At 36.3% G+C, this 27416-nt stretch overlaps 9 protein-coding genes across 9 annotated transcripts; 7 read left to right on the top strand and 2 right to left on the bottom strand.

The window, feature by feature from the left end:
- The first annotated feature begins 17 nt into the window (after nucleotides 1–17).
- Tsp_07182 (hypothetical protein) lies at nucleotides 18–3235 on the top strand. Its single transcript, XM_003381465.1, has 4 exons — nucleotides 18–339; nucleotides 1957–2039; nucleotides 2403–2906; nucleotides 2987–3235. Exons 1-4 carry the CDS (start codon nucleotides 18–20, stop codon nucleotides 3233–3235), a joined length of 1158 nt encoding a protein of 385 aa, XP_003381513.1.
- Nucleotides 3236–7016: 3781 nt separating this feature from the next.
- On the top strand, nucleotides 7017–7568 carry Tsp_07183 (hypothetical protein). Its single transcript, XM_003381464.1, has 2 exons — nucleotides 7017–7061; nucleotides 7485–7568. The coding sequence occupies exons 1-2, from the start codon at nucleotides 7017–7019 to the stop codon at nucleotides 7566–7568; spliced, it is 129 nt and encodes a 42-aa protein (XP_003381512.1).
- Nucleotides 7569–8879: 1311 nt separating this feature from the next.
- On the top strand, nucleotides 8880–9286 carry Tsp_07184 (conserved hypothetical protein). Its single transcript, XM_003381463.1, is given in 2 exon segments — nucleotides 8880–9055; nucleotides 9073–9286. 2 exon segments carry the CDS (start codon nucleotides 8880–8882, stop codon nucleotides 9284–9286), a joined length of 390 nt encoding a protein of 129 aa, XP_003381511.1.
- A 3283-nt stretch (nucleotides 9287–12569) lies between these two features.
- Tsp_07185 (conserved hypothetical protein) lies at nucleotides 12570–13138 on the bottom strand. The gene is given in 3 exon segments (XM_003381462.1): nucleotides 12570–12849; nucleotides 12861–12949; nucleotides 13019–13138. The coding sequence occupies 3 exon segments, from the start codon at nucleotides 13136–13138 to the stop codon at nucleotides 12570–12572; spliced, it is 489 nt and encodes a 162-aa protein (XP_003381510.1).
- A 114-nt stretch (nucleotides 13139–13252) lies between these two features.
- On the top strand, nucleotides 13253–13965 carry Tsp_07186 (MAP kinase-activating death domain protein). Its single transcript, XM_003381461.1, has 4 exons — nucleotides 13253–13280; nucleotides 13345–13421; nucleotides 13472–13591; nucleotides 13864–13965. Exons 1-4 carry the CDS (start codon nucleotides 13253–13255, stop codon nucleotides 13963–13965), a joined length of 327 nt encoding a protein of 108 aa, XP_003381509.1.
- A 1954-nt stretch (nucleotides 13966–15919) lies between these two features.
- Tsp_07187 (MAP kinase-activating death domain protein) lies at nucleotides 15920–17365 on the top strand. Its single transcript, XM_003381460.1, has 5 exons — nucleotides 15920–15964; nucleotides 16347–16519; nucleotides 16571–16952; nucleotides 17008–17064; nucleotides 17174–17365. Exons 1-5 carry the CDS (start codon nucleotides 15920–15922, stop codon nucleotides 17363–17365), a joined length of 849 nt encoding a protein of 282 aa, XP_003381508.1.
- Nucleotides 17366–18434: 1069 nt separating this feature from the next.
- Tsp_07188 (hypothetical protein) lies at nucleotides 18435–18803 on the top strand. The gene is made up of 2 exons (XM_003381459.1): nucleotides 18435–18439; nucleotides 18659–18803. The coding sequence occupies exons 1-2, from the start codon at nucleotides 18435–18437 to the stop codon at nucleotides 18801–18803; spliced, it is 150 nt and encodes a 49-aa protein (XP_003381507.1).
- Nucleotides 18804–20997: 2194 nt separating this feature from the next.
- Nucleotides 20998–21934, top strand: Tsp_07189 (glyco protein 3-alpha-L-fucosyltransferase A). Its single transcript, XM_003381458.1, is given in 2 exon segments — nucleotides 20998–21338; nucleotides 21358–21934. The coding sequence occupies 2 exon segments, from the start codon at nucleotides 20998–21000 to the stop codon at nucleotides 21932–21934; spliced, it is 918 nt and encodes a 305-aa protein (XP_003381506.1).
- A 780-nt stretch (nucleotides 21935–22714) lies between these two features.
- Tsp_07190 (phosphoglucomutase-2) lies at nucleotides 22715–25936 on the bottom strand. Its single transcript, XM_003381457.1, has 12 exons — nucleotides 25868–25936; nucleotides 25597–25696; nucleotides 25247–25415; nucleotides 25025–25109; nucleotides 24878–24961; nucleotides 24516–24700; nucleotides 24223–24418; nucleotides 24038–24135; nucleotides 23888–23982; nucleotides 23524–23827; nucleotides 22964–23066; nucleotides 22715–22882 (listed from the first exon to the last, which is right to left on the bottom strand). Exons 1-12 carry the CDS (start codon nucleotides 25934–25936, stop codon nucleotides 22715–22717), a joined length of 1656 nt encoding a protein of 551 aa, XP_003381505.1.
- Between the last annotated feature and the right edge of the window lie 1480 nt (nucleotides 25937–27416).

The raw sequence follows: 27416 nt of genomic DNA, 5'->3' as shown, positions 1-27416 counted from the left end.
GACTTGAGGTCAGGAGAATGTTTTTCCCAACAGCGTCGCATCCCGATGACCTCCGAGAACTACTTGATGACGTGATGGCGTTTCATGACAAGGCGTTAGAGATGCAATTGCAGTTGGAAGCGGCGTTGACGGGTGAGGAGCGAGATCAAGAGGCCAAGCATTGGGTGGCGCTCTCTGTACGGACCCAGATAGCTCGCCGAGAAGCTCGAGCGAGGATTCGACAAATGGAAGGCTCCTTGTCTGATTGTTCAGCTAGATCCAACGATCTTGGCCACCGCAGTAACAGCAAGACAAGTGTAAAGGAAAGGCTCCCGGAACCGAAGATGCCAGTGTTTTCGGGTAAAGTGCTCGAATTCCCAGCGTTCTGGGACCGCTTTTAGGGATATGTCCATAATCAGACGGATTTGGACGACGCATCGAAGTTCTCGTACTGCTGTCCAGTTTATCCGGTGAAGCTCTGGCTGCGGTAGAAGGGATGCCAAGCTCTAGTGCAAACTACTCACACGCCATGGAGTTGTCACAAGTACGTTTCAGACGTACGGATGTCAACGTTCGGGAACGCGTGAAGGCAATTTGGAACGCCAAACCGTGTAGCGACTCAGGAGATATCATACAGGCTTTGGTAGAGGGGATAAATCGACATCTCTGATGCCTGACCGCCCTGGGAAGGAATCCGTCAACTGGCAAGATGACAGCGAATGAAGCCTTCCTGCCGCTTCTTGCGGAAAAGTTTCCTGAGGAGATTCGTCTGGCATGGAACGTTCACGTGCAGTCGGTTTCAGGCACGAAAGGGGACCTGCCAGAGTTTCTCAATTTCGCTCAGGTCTGGGCGGCAGCGAAGCGTGCAGCGGCTGCTTCTTCAGGCGGAAGAAGATTCGTCAAGCAGGACGACCCGAAGCAGTAAGAACCCGGTCCAGGTTGTCGAGAGCGGCAGCGATCTCGCCAAACGGAGAAACGGGCGGCAAGGGGCGCTACAACTGTCCTAAACGTGGCTGTTAGCAGCAGCTACCCGATATGCAAGGGTGACCACGATGTTGCCTCTTGCGAAGAGTTCCTTCAGGCAGACGCCCACACGCGTTCACGCATGGCAGCAAGGAGCAAGTTGTGTTTCCGTTGTCTGCAAAGTGGCCATCGGGCGAAGTCTTGTAAAGTAAGGTGGAAGTGCACCTTGGATGTGTTGGAGCAATGGAGGCGCTGAAAGCAAGAGCTGTCGGATCTGTCGAAGATCCGTCTTCCACGCGCACTCATACCGGTGGCCCTTGGCAAAGTGACACGTTTGGAGATCCACGCATTTTGCGACGCGTCGGAGAAGGCATATGGCGCTGTGGCATACATGCGCATTGAGACCACGAACCACCACACCGCGGTGAACTTCGTAACGTCGAAGGCGCGGGTTGCCCCAATCCGGAGATTGACCCTCCCGAGGCTGGAGCTCATGGGGGCCCTCGTGGCGGCAAGACTGGTGCGCTCCGTCCAGAAAATGCTGGGTCTGCAAGTGCATGGCATCACTTGCTGGTGTGATAGTGCGGTCACTCTTGCATGGATACAATCGTCGGCCGACCGTTGGAAGCCATTCGTAGGGAATTGCGTCGCAGAGATCCAATAGTTGGTAGAACCTGCGGCATGGAGACACGGCCCGGGGCGGCAGAACCCGGCTGATCTTCTCAGCCGCGGCACGACGCTTCCAAAATTGTTAGAGTCGCCACTGTAGTGGCATGGGCCGAAATGGTTGGCCCAGCTACACAACGCCTGGCCGGTGGGTTCCATTGGTCCTGAAAGGTACGGCTGCGCGAACGGCTTTTCCGTATCACAGCGTACTGTCAGCATTTCGTACGCAATTGCCGGTTGCCGGCAGAAGCTCGTCAGAGTGGTGCACTCACGGTGGCTGAACTGCGGAAGGCGGAGGGCACGTGGGTGCGAATGGCCAAGTCGGTAGCTTTCAGTTCCGAACTTCAGGCGCTGTCGCGGAAGGGGCGTGTCGTCGCGACCAGTCGCTCAGTCGACTGGACCCTTTCGTGGATGAAGAAGGATTACTGCGGGTGGGTGGAATACTGGAGAACGCAGAGTTGCCATTACACATGAAACACCCAGTAATCCTGCCTGGAAACCACCCCCTGACGATGGGTCTGATTAGACGCTGCCACGCGCGGCAGCCGCACGCTGGGACCACGCATACGCTGGCAATTCTAAGACGGCAATATTGGGTGTTGAAAGGGCGCACCCAAGTGAAGAAAGTAATCCGGCACTGTTTTGCTTGTCGGCGTGCAATGGCCAGACCGATTCAGCCGAGAATGGCGGCCTTGCCATCCAGTCGAGTGGTCGAAGCCGCTGCTTTCGCCTACACTGGGATGGATTTCGCGGGGCCATTGCTCATTCCTGTCTGAAAAAAAGCCACTTCCAAGTGCTATGTGTGCTTGTTTACGTGCATGGCATCCCGGGCAGTGCACTTGGAACTGGTCCCACAGATGACGACGGCCAGAGTGATGCAAGCGCTCCGACGGTTCATCGCCCGGCGAGGAAGACCGGAGATTATCCAATCGGATAATTTCCGCTCCTTCAAAGCCGCTGCGCCAGAGTTGAGGCTACTGGACCGAGTCCAGCGTGAACTGGTAGGCCACCGCATCCACTGGAAATTCATCACGGAGAGAGCCCATTGGATGGGAGGCTACTGGGAGCGCCTCGTCCGCTTGATCAAGGAATCGTTGCGGAAGATCCTCGGAAAGGCGCTTCTTAATGAAGAAGAACTCAGAACAACTCTCTGTGAAGTAGAAGCCTCCCTCAAACCACTGACATTCGTGGGGGATGAAGACCACGAACGCCACCCTTTATCGCCGTTTCAGTTGCTGACCGGTCGTGCGTACGTGGACTTTCCGGCAGTTGAAGCCCATGACCCAGAATGGCAGCCAGTAGGACGTGGTCCCCCGCAATGGAGTCATCGATGGCGATACCGTCAGCAGCTCCTCGCGAAATGGTGGTGAAGTTGGAGACGAGAATATCTGTCGGATCTGATGCAGCGACAGAAATGGAGATCTTCCCTAGCCGGGCCAGAAGTGAACGATTTGGTGCTGATCCTAGAGGACAGCATCCCGAGAACCCAGTGCCCGATCGGCGTGATTACGGTATTGCACTTGGGCAGCGATGGCATCGCGAGATCAGCCAGGATCCGGACGTTGACCAACGTGATCACGCGGCCAGTGGCGAAGCTCGTCCAACTCGAACCGGCAACTGTCAGTGATGGGCGTAAGACACCCCCATCCGGAGGGGAGGATGTAGACGACAGAAATGGGGTCTGTCGTCACGTAGAGAACCTGAGTGTCATTAATAATACGGTAGATACGGAAGTGACGTAATGGGGGATTTTGGCGTTGTTGCTTCCTGTAGAGTGTTGTGGCTTCCCGTTGTTAGAAGTTTGCCTTTAGTGTGTTTTGCTTTCTTTAGTGCGATATTCATTGATTTCTTATCTGATTATCCCCGGCTCAGTGTTATTCCTTTTGAGTAAACTGTTTCGACTCTTAATCGAGTTTTTGAATAACAGTTGTCGTCTTATAAGTCAGATTGTCTAACGCATTGGACACTCCCGGCCTTGCAATAACAATCCAGAAATACAGTCCACTAACATCAGAGACGAGTGACTTGCTGCTTCGCTCGTTACAACTTCAATTTTGTTTACAAAAATTCACAAAATTGTTTCTTATTCTGATCATTCATCATTTTATGTTTCTCTAGTGCTTCAAAAGATCAGAACTAAAGATAGTGCAGTATTGGTCTGCAATTGATATTGAAACAAATTTCAGAATCATGAATTGAAACAATTTCCAGGGCAGCATGCAGTTGAATAATTTCTCCTAAATATTGTATTATAGTACTGAGTAAATCAGAAGCAAGTAAGATTGCTTTCGACGAGCACTTTATTATTGCAGCATGCAGCAAAACACAAAAACAAAAATAAGGAATAAACAGTAAAGAGGGAAAATCACACAGCAAATAACATGAAATGACTAATACTGAAAAAATGCGCCAAAACGCTTTTAATGTTGTAAAGCAATGCTTTAGCCCAGAGTAAAATTTTATAGAAGCTTAACCCGGACGTCTGAACAAACAACGATGACTAACCTATAAACGCGCACTGTTTATTCATCACGATGTAGAGCCGTTGGCTACACTGTAATTTCACGTATCTTATTTTGATACAGAAAATTAAATTGCCTGATTTACATAAAAAGGAGAGATGGTGATCTCATATATGCGAACTTTAGTGGTGCAAAACAAATAAGGTATTCTTGAAATGTTGAACAAGACCACTGAAAGGTTAGCTTAAAGCAAAATAAATTTCTCAGAATTGACAGAAGATGATGCAACAGTGTTATTTATTATATTCATGATATAACAAATAAATATTTTGTTCTTTAGCTTATAATTAAAGAATGCCAATCAACACTTACTTTCTGTTCTCTTGACTGACAAGATTCATTTTCAAGGTTTATTTTATAAAATGCATAATTATCAGTAATTATATAATGTATGATTATTATAAATTTTTTGTAATTTGTTCATTTAGAATTCAAACTCCATCTACAATTAAGAGTTGAATTGACAGGCTGTATGTCAATTTGTGTCATTATTGTGATTTCGTTTGGGTAATTTGGAATGGGAAACATCCAATTGTAGGCAACTGTTATTTTGAAACTTGGACGTATTCATTTTTTGTGCTTGACTTTGTTCAGATTCCTGTCATCCGTTACCATGACTGACATTATGCATCAAGTTTTAATTACCTGAACTATATATATAATTTAATATAGTTTAATGGAACATCAATTTTAATGGCAAACGTAAAGCAGCAAAAGAACATTATACTGCCATAGAACACAAGACAGACAGCTATTATGTTCCCCAAGGTGGTTATTCCATTTCAATGGAAAATTTCAAGATTTATTGTCAGTGAAATTTTTAGTAACTGTACTAAAAATTCAAAAACTTAAGTTTCATAAAATTCACTGAAACTAAAAATACATATAAATGTGTATTTTTCCTATTAGTGCAGAAATACAATGTTATATTAAATTATGATAAAATTTCATTAAGCGAAAACATTTGAAAACTATATAATTTTTAAAATATGATCAAAACTTTTTGTATTCAGAAAACTGACCATTGATGAGAAACCTATAATTGACAAATGGAATGCATAAAAGCAACAACCAGTGAAATTTAGCCGCGCGCATCAGAGGGACAATATTGCAATTTAGGTAAAAGGTAGGCAGAATTTATTAGGGGAAACGGGCCTACCCTGAATGATATACCCTGATAAGCCATTTGATAGTTCTCATCTTTGAGATGACTCTGTGCTCTGATGCGCTTTAGTTAACATTTTCTTTTGTTCTCCATCTCTGCCTGCACCTCTGCGTAATTGCGTCACGCTTTCGACTTGCTTTCGACGCATGTTCGTTCACCAGCTAGTAAAAACGCCGTTAGGAAAGGTGAACAAAACTCTGAAAACTTGCAGAATTCTTGAAATTCATTCATACGCAGCAATAACCTTGTTTCTACTGACCGCTCATCGTAATCTCATATATTCATCGCCAGTTGTTATTTTTCTGCGTATATAGCTATTTCGCGAGCAAATGTAGAATAACACACAAGATTAATACATGCTTACTTAGCTAATATCAACCGAAGCATCAATACTGTAGTAATCATACTCAACTACTGTTCTTCCCTACTGTGATCTAGAGGTTCAGTGTAAGATGATTTCTGTCTATAAGAGTCACACGCAATGCAGCACCATTACACTTATTACTTCTGTTTCTATTATCTTTTGTCACTGATAGAACATGCTGAAATAAAACTGAACATCCTTACTGCCAGGTAAAACGCTGATGTGTGGAATTGAAATAATTACGACTATTTAAATTAAGCAAATATGAGTTTTATATTGCAATTACGACTCACGATGAATCAAATGTTCACTGAAGTACAGCGGACAAGAACAAGCAATGCTAAGTCATAGTGTCTGAATAACCAATGATAATTTTGGTGACAAGAACGATGAAAATGGTGGACTGTAGCCCTAATCAGCGAGAGGTCAGATAGACCCATGATCATCTAACCGCAGACTGATTCACGTTTGCTTGTGAACGTGACACAGAAGCAAGACAAATTGATGGGATAGTGAGGATGTTAGTAAAGATTTTCAGGGTTATTTTAGCATGTTCTATCAGTGACAAAATATCACGAGCTTTATTGAATGAAGATGCAACCAGATGAAACAGATATAAAAGTAGAAGGATGACTGACAATTCAATAAACAGAAACAGACACAAAATAGAGAATTTATCACTGTCGTCAAAGCCGGTCACTCCCTCCCTTACTAACTAAGTAGCTACTTAGACTACCAGCTTTTGCCTTCAATTTCTGATCAGAAAGTTCTATTGACAAATAAAATGAATGAAACAGTTAAATCATAAACAAGCTTTTTAGTAAGAAATTGGTCTGCTTCCCTAGTTCACTTGATATAGACAAGTAACCCTCACATGGAAAAACTACTCTTTCATAAATCGCAAAATGACAAGTAGTAATTGAAAATAAATATAGTTAAAACACGCAGAAACAATTTAGCATAATTGTAGTACAGCTAATTTTAATTTAATGCAATTTTGTTTAGCAAACCTTGCATAAATTTTGTTGCTGAAATCCTGCAGTTGATCTCATCATCGTGTTTTAACTTATAGTTGAAACAAGAGCTTATTTATTTTCTTAATTTATAATGAAATTCTGAGATAAACGTTTCCTTTTAAAACTTTTTCTATGAAAATATTTTTATTTTAGAAAAAAGAAAAGTTGTATAATTTCAAATTTATTTACAAAAATTTACTTATTCTTATTATTCATTATTTTATGTTTCTTACAACTTTATTTAAGCACATCTTTTCACTTCGTATATTTTCATCCTAACAATTCAGCAAATAAAGATTTCTCTATGAAATTTATATTTTTTATGATATTTATCACATAATATGTCAAGCACATCGAATGAAATAAAAACACTTTTTGGAGAAAAAGTAAGTTTAAAATATTCTACTGCAATGACAATAGACAGATATAGTTTAGCTGATTAACTTGTTAAGGAAATTTCTAATCTTACAAAACCCAATAAGGTATTCAATTTAAAAATTTGCCAAGTGCCCACTCAATAAGCATTCAAATCACCCGGAGTTTTAATATGTATAATAAATATTTATAAAGTGCGGTGAGTATATTATATTTACATGTAATTGTTAATTCACGTTTATAATTATGATACAAGGCCCGCAACCGGTGTGGTGAGTGAATGTATTATATTCATGCCAAACTATTAATTGGTGATTAAATCCAAAAAAACTCCGCATCTAAACACTTGAATAACATTCTTGTGTTTAGATTTGATGCAAAATTGATTTGCACTTTCAATTTTGTGGCCTTTTATAAGGCGTTAATTATTTCAGCATTTGGCAGGCTGTGCATTCTACAATTCTGAATTTTGTTTGAATGCCAATGATTTTAATTTTATTGCTGCCTCTATTTCTTAGATGTAATAAATTTTAATTCATTAGCAAATATATCAGAACTAAAATTTACCCTGATAAAGAAGTGCTGATAAAATCTAAATAGCATGCTGATGGCATTATACAGAATTGATCGCATGAGTTGAAAATAGAAATGACTGACTAATTGACTGCGCAATCCTGAATACATGGGTAATGTATAAACGTGAGTAATAAACATCGAAGAAAAAAAATTAATGGATATGCCTGTGTTCATGTATAACGTCAGTGAACCTTCATACATTCCAAAAAATTCTTCTAATATCCAACCAAATAAAACAGAGTCAGGGCCATCAAGATGAACTAGGGAACACCAAATGTGCATCTAATAATATATTAACAGCCCGTTGAAAAAAATTTTCCAGGAATTGGAGAAATGATGTACTTATTATCTCCTACACTATACATTGTTTAAATGAGAAGTAGCATAGTCCATATGCAGGAATATATTTGATCAGTACCACCTATGCAGAGGGAATTCTTTGACCATATATTTGACCATCTCACAGAATCAAATTGATATCATTTCGTGACTTTCATTTAGTTTGAAATGGGTCAGAAAAAATAATTGTTTAGTATGCATCTCCATTTGAATAGATTTGTTTCACAGGAATTAAAACTGCTGTTTCAGAACCTTCTTCAGGTAGAATAGAGGAGTCACATTCTAAAATGCTTTGTTTACCCATCTAAGTTGTGACTCATCATTTACTATAGTCATTGAATAGCATAGCCTTGAAGGAAAACAGACTTGAAAAACATATGAAGTAGTATTGTTATGCAAAATACATATATCAGCATGTAATTTATGCCTAATTATTACAGATGGAACGCACTAAACAGATGAACGATGGTACTTTGAATAACTGAGGTGCTCTTCTGGCTATCTTAGCATATTGCATCCATATAGGCATTAACTGTTTGATAACATTATAAGTAAAGCTTGCAAAGGTCACTGACACTTTTGATTCTTATCTTTAGATAAACGTGGTATTATGAAATGCAAGAGAAATGTATACAATAATTGACTGAATTGGAATCTTAACTGCCAGTTCTAAAATAGTTGATTATTCTTTGGAAGATAATCACCTGATAATAATACTAATAGAAAGAATGCAAAAATATAGAAGGAAGGATAGAAGAAGAACCAATCAGTGATTCAGACAGTGCATGATAAAGAAACAGGAAAAGTATAGCATTAAATTTTGGATAGCGTGTTGCACAAAATCAAGCTACGCATAGAACATGCAAATTTACACTGGCAAGCCGTCAGGCTGAACTCGTGAGAAGAACCAAGGCATGCGAGGGATTCTCGAGATGACAAAGGGCCTGAATGGTAATAATGTAACATGCGACAACATTTTTACATCATACACATTGAGCGTAGAGTTAAGAAAGAAGAATTTCACGTTGCTTGATACGGTAAAAAAAACAAGCCAGAGCTACCACGAGAACTGCTACTCCTTCAAGGCAGAGTAGTAAACTCTTCCAGATACGCCTTTTCTGAAGACTTAACCATCGTCGCACGCATGCCAAAAGATAAAAATGTTTTGGCTCTCAGTGCGATGTACAATAATACCCAGGTTAGCGACGGAAAAGACAGCAAGCCTGATATTATTGTACACTACAATAATACTAAAAGTAGCGTGGATAACTTGGACCAAGTGACATCAGCGTATTCTCGTCAAAGATTGGCAGCTCAATGACCATTGGTAGTGACGGCTGCATAAACGACGATTAATCCTTGAAGAACTTGGCTTTAGTGCAACCAGAAATGATGAAGTGAGAAACACTGCCCAAAACAGCAGCAGCAAAAACGGCAGTTGAACGGTTGCGACAAGAAGCTGAGCAGCCATCTACAAGCATCAGCATGATACTGTACGGACGAGGTGATAAGAAAAGAGCCTGATGCCAACTGTGTGTTTCAAATGACAGCAAGCGTACGTTATCAAAAATGCCAGAAAATACATTTGCATGCATCATACATAATCATATTGTAATTTATGCGCAGAAGAAATTTAAGTGTGGCAAAGAACATGCATCATATTCCGTCTTATCAGGAAAATAATAAACTTTGCATATTAGAATATTTATCAGCAGCGTGTAAAATAAAATGCACGAATACCAAGTTGCAGTACGATTGTGAAATACATTATGCATCACCTGTGGGTCAGTGTGACCCGGAAGACAAAAGTAGAAAAGTCAATTTGAAGATCATAGGAGAGTTAATCTGCAAAAAGTAGTATAAAAATTTAAATGCATCCTTGTGTAACACTAAAGAAATAAAATGGAAGGTACAGGTGCATGTATAGCAGCGCTCTTTGGTTCCATTCATTGATGGTTGCGTGTGATCGTAAACATTTAGCGTACATTAGAAAGCACTTTAATTTAATCATAAACATTAGAATGTACAAGCGCAAATAAATATGTATATTTATGTAGGCATATCAGATTAGAGAACAACGTTTGCCACATGAATACATAGGGGTGTCAGATTTCTAACCCAGTGACATGCTACTAACATTCACTCACACACACCTTCCAAGTCATTCCTTTGCTTCCTATTAGGAGAGGAGAGTTAAACTGATGTTAAGGATTTATTTCTTGTTCATCTCACATCCTTCTAAAGTCACTAGAAACAATTCAGAAACAAGTTGAAATGTATTTAACAGTCAGAGTCTGAAAAAATATAATCCATAGAGAATGCCATTTGATGAAACTGCAAAAAAGACAACCGTGAATGAGAATCTACGATGGTTCTTTTGCGAACACGCCAAAGAACATTTTCAATATCTTGATCCTGATTTATTGAATTTAAAATAGCCTACATGTGGATGTGCATGGCCTGTAATAGCAGTTGGGGCAGATTTTGTGGACGTGCTCTGTGCAGCACAGCGCCTTGTATAATTCACAGCATTTTTTAAACTTTTCTGTTTTTGGATTTACTGCAGAAGGAGCAACGCTATTCCTCCATTGCAGGTCAGCATGCGAAATAACTCCATATTGCTTTATTTACTCGGCTGCACCCCTTCAGCACCCAATATTGCTGTCCCAGGACTGCCAGTGTATGCGTGGCCCTAGAGTGTAGATGCCGCTCGTGGCAGCGTCGTTCAATCCTGACGTCAAAACGTGGTCTCCAGGCAGGATCGCTGGGTCTCATGTGTGTCTGCAACTCAGAGTTCTTCAATCTTTTACCCACCAGCAGCAATCTCCCTTTATTCACAAAAGGATCCAGCCGACGGAGCTGAGATTCCATTACAATGACCATAGATAGATATAGTTCAGTTGATTAACTCCTTAAGGAAATTTCTAATCTTACAAAACCCAATAAGGTATTTAATTTAAAAATAGGCAAGTGCCTACTTAATAATCATTCAAATTACCCGGAGTTTTAATATGTGTAATAAATATTTATAAAGTACGGTGAGTATATTATATATATATTTGTTAATTCACGTTTATAATTATCATACAAGGCCTGCAACCGGTGTGGTGAGTGAATGTATTATAATAATGCCAAACTATTAATTGGTGATTAAATCCAAAAAAAACTCCGCATCTAAGCACTTGAATAACATTCTTGTGTTTAGATTTGATGCAAAATTGATTTGCACTTTCAATTTTGTGGCCTTTTATAAGGCGTTAATTATTTCAGCAGGTGGCAATCTGTGCATTCTACAATTCTGAATTTTGTATGAATGCCATTGATTTCAATTTTATTGCTGCCTCTGTTACGTATAATGTGATAAATTTTAATTTACTGCCATTTATTAACAAATATATGAAAAGTAAAACTTACCCTGATATATTAATATTTAAAATTTCTGATTTTGTAAATACCAAGTAGAACAACTTTGCTATAAGGTAAAATTTACTAGCTTGAATTGGTTGCAAGTGGAAATCACGTGTAGCAGTGACTGTGAAAATATCAACGGTTTTGGGAATTAGAATCGAACAAACTTATTAATCAAACTCTCATCATATTAAAAAAACTGTTTCACATAAGGTTGATACTAATTAAGAAAAAAATATTTAAAGAAAAACTGTAGAATCATAAATATCTATTAAGAAGAGATCTGTGAAATGATTAGAGCAGCGTTCTCAAACGGAGTTCTGAGGAATCCTGGGGTTCCGCGAGCGTGTTCACAGGTTCCACGATGTATTTTCACCAGTGCAAATTGTCTGAGGATAAATCCGAGCACTTTGCTCACTATCAGCGATGTCCACACGGGGTCAAAGTATGTACTTATAATTTTCTCCTTTGTGAGCAGTTTGGTGGCAACTGTTGTTTACCTGAGCTCTATTCATTTTACTGTAGCCTTCAGTTTTTACTTGTTTTGTCGTTTTCTCTGTTTTTCTCTATTCAATCGAGCACTAATTATTTCTTTTGTTTTCAACGTCTTGAGAATCTGGCAGTTTTTGCTAACGACACGCCCAAGCTGTTTTGCCGTGAATAGTAACTGGGAAACCTGATGACTTACATGGCACCAATGAAAAAAAGAACACAGAGAAGGTCCGTTTGTACAATGAAAGTTACTTGTCAATGGGCTTTACTTGGACTGGTGACCAATTTGCCCTATTCCGTTATGCCTTCCAGCGATCAACCGCCGGCCGTAAGCATGGACAATCTCGCTATCACACCAGCAGGTGATGAAATGCACGTCCAGAGCCAAAATATTCTGGACAATCTTGCCGCCATGAAGGTCCCCATGAGCTCCAGCCTCGGTAATGAGTACTCTTCTCTCTCGGTAGTGTTACTCTTCTGACTGGGTCGACACGTGTCTTCTCCCTCGCGGAATTCTCCACGGTGTGGCGATTCGTCGCTTCAATGCGCATGTACACCACTTCTCCATAGTCGCTCTCTGAGGCATCGTACACATAGTCTATGCATTAAAGTGTTGTTGCCATATGACATATGACGCCTGGATCTCCAGGTGATTCATTTGGATAAGTGAGACCGGTACGAGCGCGTAAGTGGAAGGTGGATCTTCAGCAGTTCTTCCAGCGTGTCCACTGCTCCTTTACGTCGCGTGGTAAGGGATCGTCCCACGATGCTCCAGCTTGCCAGAAAATTTGGAGGAGCATTTTCGCTCGTACGGTGAATGGGGCGAAGCATCCAACCGGGTCGAAGATGTGAAAAGCGGTGTTCAACGGCTTCCGCTTCGAGTCTTCACCCTTGCCATGCACCATCAGTGGCGGTGAGAAGTTCAGCTTCTCCAACCCCCCCTCGCACTCCCAGTAGATAATGAGCGTGTTCAACAGGTGATCCCTGGTACTGACGGATCTTTCTCGTCCAGGACAGACTTCAGCACTTCAGGCTCATTGCTGATCCATTTGTGCAGGTGGAAATCTCCACTGGCCAACAATCCCTACAATTTCCTAAGAAATTCCTCAGGAAGCATTTTGCCCATTTGCTCTACATTCACGCGTTTAGAAACCGGGAACTGGCCGGATGTAAACGGCTTAGAGGACGCGTCGGAGGCTTCTTTGTCGTAGATAGCATGGATAAGTTTCGTTACTTCGGCACTTGGTTTTCTCAAAATCGCTTTTTTCTCCATTTTATATGCCAGGTGTTCATCTGCCGGCAGGATTCAGTGTGATCCCTTTGATTGATCGTGGTCATCACTTCTAAATTTATTTACATTTCAATTGGATTGGAGTGCTTACATTTAATGAACAATCAACGTAATGTTGCAAAAAGTATGTCATATTTTGAAACATATTTTAATATTTACCTTATTTGAAAAATATTAACACAATGCAGTTCCTATTGTAGCAGAAGATGAAATTTATGGATTAAATCCCAGCTATCATCATGAAAACAATTTACATAATATGTATGTATTTACACAATATGTTTACACAACATGAATCTTCACTTTATGTTCAAGAAGCAGTTGTCACTAGATTGGTATAAAATTTCATATTTTGAATGTAATATCGATATTTCTTCCACTTATGTTAGCAAGCAATCGGTGTGCAGAATGAATAGGTGGAATAAGAAGGAGAAGGTAATAGTGGACGTTTGATATCTGCCCATTGTAAAAGAATACAAAAATAGTTGGATTTGCCCGGCATGCTAGAGCATTTTACAGACTCGATTACTGAAGTAGAACCTGGTATAAAAGATTGTTTTTTGGACCATCAGTGTCGCTGTGATGAAAGGATGGCTGACATGTAGAGGAGATCTAAGTGTGAACAAATCAGCCGGTGGCAATCATAAAGATTTGCTATAAATCACACTTGAAATATCAGATTTCCTTATAAAAGAAAATAATTAGAGAAGCGGCCGTGGTCACAAACTACTGCCATCACAAATGGAAATCAGCAAAAGGCGCCAGAGAAGATCACTGCCAAGCACAGCCGTCTGATTCAATCACGTTGACCATCGTCCAGAAGTCTTACAGTGAAAAATCGATGTTTCCTTTGCCAAAAAACATCCGGAGTACGTCGAAAACATGTTAAATGTGACATCCATCTCTGTTTGACACAACAACAGGGCTGTTTTAAGTTATATCATGAATATTTCATAAATCATCATAATAGCTAGTCTGCAATATTTTTACAACTAGTAGTATTGTATACTGACTTCAAAATAAAACATTTCATAACCCTTAAGGGCTGTTGTTGCTATATGACAACATGTTTAAAATTGGCAATAATGATATAATAAGAAATTCCAATTTCACGATCATCTGATTATATAATTTACTTTCTAAGCCAAAAAGTTATTTGAGCAAAAATAAAAATTTTGCTACGAAAGGGGTAAATATGACCAGAAGCGGAATCACTTTTCTTTGGAGCAGTTAGTTAGTCAGTGAACATTTTCTCTCTTTAAAAAGGCATGAATCCAACTATGAATATCAAACCTGATCAGTAGAAAATCCTGAAATTTACAAATAATTACCTCTTTTATTGCAAAACTTATAATTTATTTCTAAAACTTAATAAAATGCAACAAGTTATAAATGATTGTTAATGGTTTTCTATGTTGAAATTAGTTGAAAACATAATTACAAGCTATGAGCATGCTTGTATTCAAATAATGTCATATATATATATTTCTGTCTTCAAACTTTAACAGCGGTTACAATTTAAACATGATAATGCATGTTACTTTCAGTATGCATAACATAAACCACTCATACAAATGTACGGAACGTAGCAATAACTTATTATTGAAAATATTCCTGACATAAGAAAATCTTTTAAATTCATAATATCAAAAGCCGTTTTTAAACGATTTAAAAGAAATTATCAAAAAACATTTCAAATAATAACAATCATATTTTGAAAAATTGTGGCATGCTTCCTTGTAAATAGTGAAATATTTTATTTTATAAACAAGTAAAGTGAATCTGCACGTCAGTGCACGTTAAACGTGCACTGACGTTTAAAACAAAAGCTTCTTTATTAATCTGTATACTATTCAGAAAAAACTTTTTTATCTTTAAAAGAAAAACATGTTTTGAACAAACATTTTGGTAGAAAGAAAATGCAAATTTCATACAGAAAATTTTTAATTTAAAAATAACATGTGTTATTTAAATCAAATTAATCGAATTTAAAAATGCAATTATTGTTCACAGCTATCAGGTTCGCACATTTGCTAACATTTGCTTTCAGGTGGCCATAATTTCAGGATTTGGATAATCTTCAGGATTATATTAGACTAGTATTAGTACATGTTAGTATGCTAACTTTAGCTGATATGAAAGTCACTTCTTCTGTTATGTTCTTTTATGCCACAGTATAAATAAATAATTCTTGTCATGTAATAATTTATACCAAAGATTATAATATGAAAAATAATCGATACACAAAAATTATTTCATACTTTATAAAGGGTGTATTAAGCATACTTTAAAAAAACATTATTATTTATTTTACTGAATTTCAGGCAACGCCAAACAGAGAAAACAAAGCTAGAGATGATGATTTATTATGAGCAATATATCATAAATGCTTTTAGCAAATATATTATGTGCAATATTTAAAATGTTGTGTAATTATATAAAATGTTTGCAAGTAATAATAAGATAAACATACATGAGTTTACGTGGGCAGCAATATCACTGCTCAGTGTATCAATAAAATCAACGATATCAACTGTATGCATACAATTCTATGAAAAATTTTAAAATTTTGTATTAAAAACAACAACGTTGTATAAACATATAATGTATAATTGAAGAAACTTATGTATGTAGCCCCCTCAGCGTGGCGATCAAATAATGATCACTGGATTATATATATTAGTGAAGCAGCAACGACAGCAGGCATATTAAATTAATAATATTATAAAAAAACCTCAAAATTGTAATCAGTGATTTTGAATTATGAAGCAATTTATCATTATTATTTTGTTGAGCAGTATAAATTGTGTAAGTATAGTTTAACTTCAAAAGTCAAACGTCTTATAGCAGAAGTGCGATGTAAAAAGGTTTCAAACAAATTACAGTAAAAAGTGCAAGTAAATAATATTAATGCTAAATGCACGCAAAGCTTTATAGATATTAACATTTATGTACAATTAAAGAATGATTTTCGAATATTGAAACTTCATACATTAAAATTCGTGTCTAGCATAATTCATCTTCAAGTTGCAAATTGACTGCTATTTAACCCATTGTTGTAGCTTCAAAACAAATGCACTGCTGTTTTTATTTTTGTTTCAAAAGGAAAATTTAAAATTACTTTATTTTATCTTTAAAACCTTTACTCTGAAAAATAAGTGGATTTTATAATGTTGAATTCATTTTTAAGGTAAGCTCAGAATGTGGGCAGGATATATTTTCAAGCCTTGTAGTTGTTTACAAGCCCATGGTAAAAGGTACTGAAACGGTCATGGGGATTGCTTGCCAAGGAGTGATTGTTCCTGGAAAACATCAAAATTTTAGTGATACTGTGGTCACTTCATTACCTTGCATTGCTGAAGAGTTAGTTTTTTTGAGATTTTTTATTTATTTAATCACTTGTTGCACATTTAGTCCGGAAGAAGGCTATTTGGTTGGATATGCAGCTAGGGATCCATTTGGTGATGATGCCCAAACCGCATTGGATGCCAGAGCACAACGTATTATTGAATTTCCAGTTGATAAAAATCCATTTGGAATTTTAAAAACGGTTAAACCAATGGTTTATGACACGAATGTTCAACCTCTCTGTTTACCAGAAGTTCCTTTGCCAAACAGCCATCAGTGTGTGATTGGGGTAATTTCCACTTCTGCTTTAATGGCAGTAAGAGACGTGCAGATGCTATATCCTAACGGATGTGATGAAATTACTGATGATTATGAAAACTATATGTGTGCTGAAATGTTAGCGATCGATGGTGAAATAGCAGAAACGCTTGGATACAGCCGTCAAGTTGTATGTAAAGCAGTGCGTTTAGTTTTCAAATTTAAAAGAACTTCAATTATTTCAGGCAGAACCACCAGTTCCTGATCCCATTGAAAAATTGCTGTCACTAGAATTAGCTAGCGTAATTATGATTTTAATGAAAATTTATAATTTTATTCTTTATTACTTATTTAAATTAACTACTTGATTAATTTACACAAATTTCAATCTTATTTAAATTTCATTTTCAGATAATGTCACCTTTAATTTGTCGCACTGTGCAGAGGCAGTTATGGACATTTTACGGATATGCGTACGATGCATTAGACGTATCTGACTTTCAGAGTCCAATCTTATTTTCTGATGCTTATAAAAATTTACAAATGATCAAGAAGTATGCTGGTGTTACTTATGATGAATGGGTAAAATCAATGGAAAGTTAAAGTGTGAAGAAATAATCAGTTGCTTAAAAAATTTCTTAATTTACTGTATTAAATAAAAATAAACAATACCGTATAATTTTATAATAAACATTATGTGTTTTATGAGTAGCTTTGTTATGATGAAACAAGTTAAACCTATATTTAGAAATTTATAATTATTTATAGCTTAGTAATTCCATTATTAAAAAATAACAGAGGAGTAACTGCAAGATCAGCTTGAGTTACTTGAGTTAATATACGGCATTTTAAATAAACACAACACACACAATGCTCAAACCAATTTCAAATAAGAACATTGCACATTGGCTTAAATATATAAATCAGCTGATCTATCAGTTGCGTGGCACAAGCGCCTCTGTTGATCAAATAGTTGCTAATGTGATGAAAAATAAGTGTGCGGACAATGCGCAGTAACATTCAGGTGGCACATCCAACTTAAAAAGTGGAAAGATTACATTATTTATTCTACATTGAGCAATGCATGTATAGATGGAGCAATGGTAAAAGTCTAAAGTATAAAAGCAGACCGAAGGGTTTTGCAGTTTCTGATCACCTGATAGAGTAATACATGATCACGTGCCTACAAATGTGTTACATTTTAATACTGCATGTTGTATTTATCAATAAAGCATTCGTTTAGTCGGTTTAATCCTCTTCAAGCAGAATGCGGGCGACATGTTCTCTTAAACTTTAATACCACAGTTTATTCACCCATTTGTATCCCGCTGATTTTCCTCACTGATATCTGCATATTCTTAGTATTGTATGGTATGATATTTTAATAAAACAAATAGCGTCATAGCAATGACAATCTTCAACACAGCCCAATAAAGTAAAATTAAAACAGTCCATTTAATTAAACATCACGAAATGCATAGTATGGTTACTGTAATAAGTTGAAAAAAATGATGTTTTAAATATGTTGTGTAAATGTAAAAATAATGTAAATAATGATATGCATTTATGACTGTGTGCCCTTTAGTCATCGTCACAGTTATTGCCAAGCATTAACAGTGAAAACTTCATTCCAAAATTTTCAATCATATTTTCTAATAATATTAAATTTAAGATGAAGTAGATGTCGCGTTTAAGATAACGTTATCGTGATAAATTTGTGAAAAAAATAAAACAAGATAATTCATATTGTGTAGATATTAATTATTGGCAGACATGATAAGAAAGATAAAGCAGTTCATGTTTTTATTTGAAATATCAACAAAAATAACAATAAAATTCAGCTATTAGTGAATTTTGAAATTACATTAAAATTAAAAATGTTCCAAAATTTTTCAGTGAAACGACTCATTTCAGCAATAAACTGTTATTTCTTAAACAACTGTTTACTTTTTACGTCATCGATGATATTTTACTTGCAACTTATAGCAGCGCACCAAAGATACATATTTGCACAACTGACGTCACTTATTTGAGCACATAGTTTTTTTTTAATTACAATTATCATGCATATGACAAATCAATAGATTGATTATACCAACATCAGATTTTTTATTTTTTAGCAATACAAAGTCAAAGTGAGGCTCATCTAGACAACAGTTATTATGAGGATAATTTGAACGTTGTTCAATAAAGTCCATTTAATATTTTACATTTCAGCAAGTATATTGAGAAAAATGTACAATGATTGTGACTAAACAAATAACTTTTGATGCATTTCTCTGTTTGCACAATACTTGAGAGTAAGGGCTGAAGAGTAATTTGCAATTATTGCTACTCGTGCAAATTTGGAACTAAAGGAACAAGCAAAATCCTACAGATAATACTAATACTAATAACAAGTGTGCGTTTATCGGTAAGTTTCTATTTTCTCTGTTTCTTTCTGTAGATCTTGCAAAAGCTATGCAAAATGCAAACTTTTGAGTAATTCATTTTAGCTTTAACCAAATTAAATAAATAAAATGTGTGATAAATAAATATTACTATATATATATAATGCATTTTTTAAACAATTTTATTAAAATAAAGAAAAAAACAAATTGTTTGGCATATAAATATTTGTTTTTTGTCATCCAGATGATATTTCATCTTGAAAAATATGATTTGTTGAAATTGCACTGCCATTTGAATGATGATGAAGTTTTTTATAGGTTGTTGAATTTTATAGTAATTATAAATATCTCATTATTTTACTTCACTTGAAATTTAAATTTTCACAATCACCATAACTAGTATCGCATAAATAAATACTTTGTCAAATAAATGTATGTAATAATTTAAAAAATTAAACGAAAATGTCACATAATAATAATGATGATGATAATAATTTTGTAATCTGTCAAAAATAAAATATATGACCATCTGTTAATGAACTGATTGATCTTTTTTCTATAATAATGTGAATTATAAAAGTCAGCTTTTCAAAGCTTAAACACAATGAAGAGCAACACGTGATTGCATATTTACTTTAAATTAGACAATTGCTTTCCTTCCTCCTCAGCAATTATAAATTTTCGCTGTAGTTTTCATTTTATAGCCCATGACTAATGACTAACCGCTTACATGGTAATAATGATTTGTTTAATTTTATATTTATAAAACTTATCTATGAGCGTGATTTTACTGCTTATTCAACGAATATGTTTTCCATATCAAATCGAATTGCATTATAAATGCAATATGCTAAATATGTAATGATGCGAATAATAAATAACACAAATAAAATGGTTTTGCAAAACATTTAATTGCAAAAACAACTAGTAATAATTGCTTTGGTGAATGTGTAATTTTTGTTTAATTTTAAAGTATAAAATTGCACATTTATTTGAAACAATTTATGAATGAATCAAATGTTTCTCTTTTTTCAATTCATAAATTAAAACTTTGCCACATAAACAAACATACACATCCATATATATGGAAATTTGTGTTTTATATATGACAGGGTACTGAGAAGTGGTTCATGGAACACCGGTTTGTTCAGCTTTTCAGTAATTCTATTCAAGAAGATGTTGAAGAGAGAAATTAATAAAAATATAAACCTAAACGAATGCACAAAAAATATTCGTACATGTGTACAATAATATGAGAGCTTTAGTGAAACAAGGTTGTGTGTGTGTGTGATGATTGGTTGCATTTCATGAAAAAAGCAATTCACATTCTTTCTTAATTCGATTTGAAGCGATAAAATTCAAGCAAATTTTAATTTTAAAAGTCATTTGAATTTTTCAATTGATTTTGAAAAAAGAACATTTTGTTACATTCATATTTTGCAGTCGGCTGTTTGAAAAATGAAACCGATGACGCCCCTTTTTACACCATACTGTTCCACTAAATACAGGTAGTATGGCAAAGTTAATTTAAGTCAAATTTGATTTGGACAATAAATTTGCATCAGTGTAAACTTTGTAATTCAGAGCCGTTGCCGTATGTTTGCTGATCGTATTGATCAGCACAGCTTTCCTGTTTTACGAATACGCTTCCGAAAAGCGGCACCTGCTAAGCTTGCTCGAAGTGATGCACACACGCATGGTGGACCATTTTCCCACGTTCACCGACTACATCATCAATAACAATTACAACCATTCAGAACAGGGTGCGACAGTGCAGAAGCCGCTGTTGATCTTGATGTGGGAAAATTATTCGGACGCTTACATAACGGACGAATTTCTTTCCAAATGTCCCCAGCTGAACTGCCGAATCCACTACGACCGATCGTTGGTGAAACAAAGCGCCGCTGTGGTACATTACGACAGAACAATAAATTTCCACAACATGCCGCCTCGGCACCGGCAACCGAATCAGCATTATGTATTTTTTCTCATGGAAAGTCCCCACCACGTCTCGGACAAGGTGTTCTGGAAGAACAATTTGAATTATTACACGTTGACGATGTCGTATCGTCGAGATTCGGATATTTTTTCACCGTTCGGCTATTTGAAAAAGAGAGACGTTCCGATAAAATTATCCGACGACCATTTGAAAATGATCACCAAGTCGAAAACAGATCTAGCCGCCTGTTTGGTCAGCTATTGCAGCACGCCAAGTCAGCGCGAGCTTTACATGGCCGAGCTGCAAAAGCACATCGACATCCACGTCTACGGCAAATGTGGAACCCGACACTGTCTGAAAGAAAGCAGCTGCCCCAAAGATTGCCAGTGCGAAAAGATGATCGCTTCTCGTTACAAATTTTACATCGCCTTCGAAAATAGCGTCTGCAAGGACTGGGTAACCGAGAAGATATTCAACCGCATGGATCGGTATATGGTTCCGATTGTGTTCAATCGGAAAATTTACGAAACTCACATCCCGCCGGATTCGTTCATCGCGGTCGACGATTTCGACAGCCCGGCCCAGTTGGCCGACTATTTGAAACTGTTGGATCAAAACGACGACCTCTACATCAAATATTTCAAATGGAAAGAAACCTACGAATCCGTATCATTTCCGGACGGCTTTCACATGGCATTCTGCCAACTCTGCGGACGACTGCAAGCCGACCAAAGTATGGGCCATATTATACCGAGTGAAGCGGCTCAGAACATCTCCAAATGGTACCTCGACCGAGGGGAATGTATAAGCCATTACGTGACAAAACATCTCAAACTTTCCTGACCAGAGACACTTTCCCTACTTCGATATTCAAATTATTGATTGACACGCTATGTTTTTTCACTGTTCATTCTCAATCAATGGACTATCAATTGCCAAATGCAATGCAAAACTTTTTCCACAAAGCGGTAAGTAAATACTTGTAATTTTGTTCATTCAAATGTTTCAAATGGAACAATATTGAATGTATGTATGTAAAAATGTTTTCATTGAATTTCAATTTTACCTAAAAAATAATTCTTACCCATCTTTCCATTCCAACGTGTACAAGAGGTGAAATTTTCAAAGAAAAAAATTAATATTGTGAAAAATAAAAATAATATTGCAAAAAACTCTATTTCATCATTTTCTCAACAGGAGATTGTACTTTTGCGGTCGAAAGAAATCACTGACAATGACACTTTTCAGATATTCCATTAGCTGTTTTGCGTCGTCCATATTGCTATAAAAAAAATAAATTGATTTTGCAAATGAAAATCATTCCATCATCAGAAGATAATAGTAAAATTAAATTTTCTTTCAAAACTGAAATTAATTAATTGCTCATATAATTCTGTTTATAAATCACACGCGCACACACACACACACAGTCAATTGAATAGTGAAATGAAATGTATACCTTTCAGTTGGCTTTTGTACAATTTCTATGTAATATTTGATTTTCGGTTCCGTACCACTGCCTCGAATTGTAAATATGCAACCGTTTTCCAAAGAGAATGTGATCATGAAATTCGACGGACCCCAAGGTAATATCTGCAAAACAACAATACAGCATATACACGTTTATTGTGCCAATGCCACGAGAGATGAATAATAAATTTGAAAAATTGAGAGAGACAAAAGAAAACCATCAACTGCACGTACTGGCTTGTTTCCGGGCAAGCTGTTGTCATAGCCAATGCAAAGATCACGCACATGCTTGATTTTGTACTTTCCACAAAGGGTAGGATACTGTAATGAATATTTTCACTTATAGCAAAGAAAAAGAAAAAAAAATATAAATAAATAAATAAATATATATATATAGCTTACATCTGAATTGCCGGTAAAATTGCGCAAATCGTCGAACAATTGTTTCATCCGACTTGGATCCGGGCAAATTAAATAAGAATTGAAATTCAAATGAAGTCCATAGCTGAAAGTAGAAAAAAGAATAAAATTGGTAATAATAATTTCCAAAAAAAAGGAAAAAATTATTCTGCTTGTCCCACCTTATTGTGGACAATTTTATAAATTGTCATCAAAATTATCTTTGTCAATTTTTCTAATTATACCGACAAGTTTTAACTGATAAAAATCAATGAATGAAATGAAATCAGAATCGTGCACAATTTGACTTTTCCGTCAAAATGATTTTCATTAAAATTGCAAATTTCAATCAAAATTCGCTTGTTTCTATCAATTGGTGCAATTAATCTAATTTACACGGATTATTATTATTATTATTATTATTATTATTATTATTCACAACTTGTTCTAATTTAATTGTTTCAATTATACTACATCGAATGCAGCAAATGTAATAAAACAGAAATTTCACATTGACAAGAGAAAGAGAAAATTATTTTAAATGCATAAATGCAACATATAACCTGGCATAGAGTTGGTGCAGCTTGTCGAGGAAATTCATCCCTTTGCTGTACAAATGAGAAGCATAGTCGGCAAAAATTGCCGCCGTCATGACACCATCTTTATCCAATGCCACGCCCGGCATAAAGCCGATCGACTCTTCCCAAGCTAGAAGAACCACCTTGCCTTGTTGGTTCAACTCCGAAGCACGATTGGCCATCCACTTGAAGCCGGTCAGCGTTTCTTCATATTTGATTCCTTCTTTGTCGGCCAACGTGCGAGCAAATTTCGACGATACCACACTATTAATTATGTACATATTTTCCTCTTAAAAAATATTTTCACAATTAAGCAGCAGTAAACAACAACAACAATGGTCTGTCTCACTGGAAACGGATTTGTATATATTTGTACTGTTGTAATACATCCACCAACTGAGCAATGCTCCCATTTCGTTGCCAGTAAATATGTACCATTTTTTGCTGGAAAATTTGATATCAATTTGAATTGATTGAATAGAAATTTGCATGCTTTTACTCGGCTTGTTGTTCAGCCAGTTGAAAACGATCCGCATCTGGATCAGTAGCGAAAATCAAAGAACTATTGTTACGTTCGGCGGTCTGTATTGAAAGTTGCTGAAAAACAGGCAAAAAAACACGAATAAAAAAACTTTTTCCCATTGGATGGATGTATTTATTTTCTCAAGGAAAAAATTTCAATACCAAAACTGAAGCACCTTCTTCTGGATTTGGAAATGGTACTGTTGGAAAATCCGGGTCCGGCTCGGCTTGTTCTTCGACCATGACGATATTTGCTTGGGGCACGCCGAATTTTTGCAAAAGATACGGACAATAGTAGGAGCCAACACCGTGAAAAGCCGAATAAGTGAACTTCAAGTTACAATTGAAATTACCATCTCTGAATGTCGATCACAAGATTATTGTGCATATTGGGGAAAAAAAAGGAAGAAGAAGAAGAAGAAGATGTCGTGAAAAAAAAAACCTTCTTCACTCACTTCAGATCAGTTGGAGAACGGAAACGCATCGCCTCTTCCAAATAGGCGGACCAACATTCTTGCAAAATATCCGTACAGTTGGAACGTTGGCCCAAATCGTCGTCGTCGGCATCCCAACAACCTCGCCAAGGTTCCAAATTTTCATCGATGCATTTCAAAATGTTCTCATCAACAGGTGAAATGATCTACGACAGTCGACAAATTTCAAAAATGGCAAAAAAAACAAAAATACAATTTGAACAAATTGAATACCTGAGCAGCGTTGTTCCAATAAACCTTCAGTTTGCGATTCGATTAAAAAAATACATACATTTATTTGCATATATTAGAAATGAAAATTTTTTAAAACAAAAAATTCACACTTTATATCCGTTGTCATTTTTGGGATTGTGCGACGCCGTTACCATAACACCAGCATCGGCGTTGTACTTCATCACAGCGTAGGACTAAACGTGAAAATTGACAAATTGTGATATAATTTTATTAGCACCAAAACGACAAACACTCACCACCAGAGGCGTTGGAACAATATTCGAAAAATAATACACTTGAATACCTTTTCGATTGAACACATTTGCCGACAAGTTGGCAAATCTGAAAGAAAACAATTGACAAAATTCAACGCTATAAAATTATATTCATCATTGAAAATTGTCATTTTCAACTGAACAATTTCAAACTACAATTATTACTGCTCGATATGAATTATTTTTTTTTTACAAAATATTCACCTGCGACTGTTGTGCCGTGCATCACAACCGATCACTACGGAGAGTTGTTTTGTCACTTTATTATTATTATTATTCACTTTCAACATATACGAGCACAAGCCTTGAGCAATTTGTATTATAACTAAATCGTTCAAACGACGAAATCCAGCTCCCATCTCGCCACGTATGCCTGAAATGTATTTTTCAAATTATTCCACAAAAGTAAATTGAAATTATAATAAATCTCCTCTAGTTGATTGATACAATTGAAGAAGTATCACAGCGGAGATGTGAATTTATCAACCGACATTTGATTAAAAAAAGATGAAATTTATTTGAAAAGAAAAATACAAATCAACAAACAAATTCACCCGCTGTTCCAAAACCAAGTCGTCCTACCATGCAAGTACGCAATTTGTCAAATTCTTTCATTTGGATCATTCTGAGAACTTCAGCTCGGGTTTGTTGATTCTTAAAATAACAATATATAAAAGCCAAACATAGAATAAATACGTGAAGAAGAGGAAAATTTGAAGATCATTCTAGAAACAGTTGGAATCAAAAATTACATTGTACACAGATCATAAAATCATCATCAGCAATATAATTGTGAGAATAAAAAAATTATTCATCATCATTTACCTTATCCCATTTCAACCATCGTTCAAGCAAAATATCCAACGTTTCATCACCACTGTAAACGGTTGACATTTTTCTTTGGATTTATTCGTTTCAAATGTCTTCAGCAATGGTAGAGAGAAGAAAAAATCAAATCGTCCACTTAAAAATGGAAATTTTAATTTTCAAATAAATACAATTATTAAATCGACATCGGTCGTTCTTGCTATATACAATTTCCAAAGTACTCGTTTTCAAATCACAAACAGGAAAACATGTCAAACGTGAAAGGTAAAGCGGCGATGCGCATTGGAACAATTAGGTCGGCGTCGATAAATTCAACTGACAATTTTTGATCACTGGAAACGTGCAAGCCAACTTCTCCACCGGCGGCAAAATATAGCAATCAACGCCCGCGTGTCAATTTCAATAAACAACATGCCAAAATGAAGCTGTCGAAAAATCAAATACAACCAACTACCTTGACAAATGAGCTCGCTTTTGGTCAAGGAAATTTTTTCTGCTCTTCTTTCTTCGAATTGGAGAGAAAAATCAAACAATTACAGTACCTCTGCTAGGCAGTACACAACGAATCAACACTGTTAATTAAAGATAAACAAGCAAACAATTCTCTCATGCTAATTGGATCGAATAGTAGAAAATTTTTCTTTTTCAACAACAACAACAACAAGCAAAAAGCACAACAACAAACAATATCACCGGCTTCAATCGACCATTTACGACTTGACAGATCGGATGGATCGTTTTTTTTTCTCGAACATGGAGAACATTCCATTCGGCCGGTGAAATTGCGTCGTGCGCATTTTTGCTCAACATCCGCTCACTGCACACACTGCCTAGTAGCGTTCACAAATGATTAAATAGAGAAAAAAATTTTAATATTTCCCCCTCGTCAAAACTAACAAAAACACTCCAATCAGCATGCTTTTCATATTTGAAACAAACAAACTTGAAACAATTTTAAATGTCCAAAAAATTATTATAAAAGCATATTATTTTTCAAAAAAATATACACATCATTTCGAAATCAAATGTGGATTATTTGAAAAAGTGTTTGTCGAAATGGATTGAAAATATTTCCAAATTCAATTTTACAGAGAAATTTTTTTAAAAAGAAATTCAAGTACAATTTCATTCATCATATCATCACTTCAAAAAATTCACTCAACTTTAATTTTTAAGCTGAATTATTTTTTTTAATTAAAATCAATAATAATTAAATAGTAAATGAATATTTCAACTTTATTTTTTGATTTGTATTTCAATGAATGATACGCACTTTTGTTTGGAATTTTTTTCAAACTGACATCCATCCAGCTTATTGTGAGCTGTTGAATGAAAAATGTGCTGTCGTCTTTTCGCTGGTTTGACGAAAAGGAGGTGATTGCAGTTGAGTCAGACCTGTTTGAATACGTGAAGTTGATTTTTTTTCTTGACAAGCAAGTTCATCAAATATTTGCTGTGATTGTAATGTGAAATAATTTTCAATTTTTTCGTGTAAAATGAATAATTTCTTTTTTATAAAATTTAATATTTCAATTCTTTAATAGCA

This window comes from Trichinella spiralis (assembly GCF_000181795.1).
Source record: "Trichinella spiralis strain ISS 195 chromosome Unknown Scfld1, whole genome shotgun sequence".
Taxonomy (NCBI): domain Eukaryota; kingdom Metazoa; phylum Nematoda; class Enoplea; order Trichinellida; family Trichinellidae; genus Trichinella; species Trichinella spiralis.
Note: the sequence above shows the minus strand (reverse complement) of the source record. Positions and strands in the feature narration are given on the sequence as shown.

What these genes read in the sequence shown, in the direction of transcription:
- Tsp_07182 (XM_003381465.1), top strand. Translation starts at nt 18, where the DNA reads ATGTTTTTCCCAACAGCGTCGCATCCCGATGACCTCCGAGAACTACTT. An exon ending in GAAGATGCCAGTGTTTTCGG is followed by an intron (nt 340 to 1,956) that starts GTAAAGTGCTCG and finishes TCCGAACTTCAG; the next exon opens with GCGCTGTCGCGGAAGGGGCG. An exon ending in ATGACCCAGAATGGCAGCCA is followed by an intron (nt 2,907 to 2,986) that starts GTAGGACGTGGT and finishes GTGAAGTTGGAG; the next exon opens with ACGAGAATATCTGTCGGATC.
- Tsp_07183 (XM_003381464.1), top strand. Translation starts at nt 7,017, where the DNA reads ATGTCAAGCACATCGAATGAAATAAAAACACTTTTTGGAGAAAAA. An exon ending in AAACACTTTTTGGAGAAAAA is followed by an intron (nt 7,062 to 7,484) that starts GTAAGTTTAAAA and finishes TAATTATTTCAG; the next exon opens with CATTTGGCAGGCTGTGCATT.
- Tsp_07184 (XM_003381463.1), top strand. Translation starts at nt 8,880, where the DNA reads ATGCGAGGGATTCTCGAGATGACAAAGGGCCTGAATGGTAATAATGTA.
- Tsp_07185 (XM_003381462.1), bottom strand. Translation starts at nt 13,138, where the DNA reads ATGGAGAAAAAAGCGATTTTGAGAAAACCAAGTGCCGAAGTAACGAAA. An exon ending in TTACATCCGGCCAGTTCCCG is followed by an intron (nt 12,950 to 13,018) that starts GTTTCTAAACGC and finishes AGGAAATTGTAG; the next exon opens with GGATTGTTGGCCAGTGGAGA.
- Tsp_07186 (XM_003381461.1), top strand. Translation starts at nt 13,253, where the DNA reads ATGAACAATCAACGTAATGTTGCAAAAA. An exon ending in TCAACGTAATGTTGCAAAAA is followed by an intron (nt 13,281 to 13,344) that starts GTATGTCATATT and finishes AACACAATGCAG; the next exon opens with TTCCTATTGTAGCAGAAGAT. An exon ending in GGTGGAATAAGAAGGAGAAG is followed by an intron (nt 13,592 to 13,863) that starts GTAATAGTGGAC and finishes AAATAATTAGAG; the next exon opens with AAGCGGCCGTGGTCACAAAC.
- Tsp_07187 (XM_003381460.1), top strand. Translation starts at nt 15,920, where the DNA reads ATGAAGCAATTTATCATTATTATTTTGTTGAGCAGTATAAATTGT. An exon ending in TTGGATACAGCCGTCAAGTT is followed by an intron (nt 16,953 to 17,007) that starts GTATGTAAAGCA and finishes CAATTATTTCAG; the next exon opens with GCAGAACCACCAGTTCCTGA. An exon ending in TGTCACTAGAATTAGCTAGC is followed by an intron (nt 17,065 to 17,173) that starts GTAATTATGATT and finishes TTTCATTTTCAG; the next exon opens with ATAATGTCACCTTTAATTTG.
- Tsp_07189 (XM_003381458.1), top strand. Translation starts at nt 20,998, where the DNA reads ATGTCCCCAGCTGAACTGCCGAATCCACTACGACCGATCGTTGGTGAA.
- Tsp_07190 (XM_003381457.1), bottom strand. Translation starts at nt 25,936, where the DNA reads ATGTCAACCGTTTACAGTGGTGATGAAACGTTGGATATTTTGCTTGAA. An exon ending in TTGTTCCAACGCCTCTGGTG is followed by an intron (nt 24,962 to 25,024) that starts GTGAGTGTTTGT and finishes TTTCACGTTTAG; the next exon opens with TCCTACGCTGTGATGAAGTA. An exon ending in AAGAAGGTGCTTCAGTTTTG is followed by an intron (nt 24,136 to 24,222) that starts GTATTGAAATTT and finishes CCTGTTTTTCAG; the next exon opens with CAACTTTCAATACAGACCGC.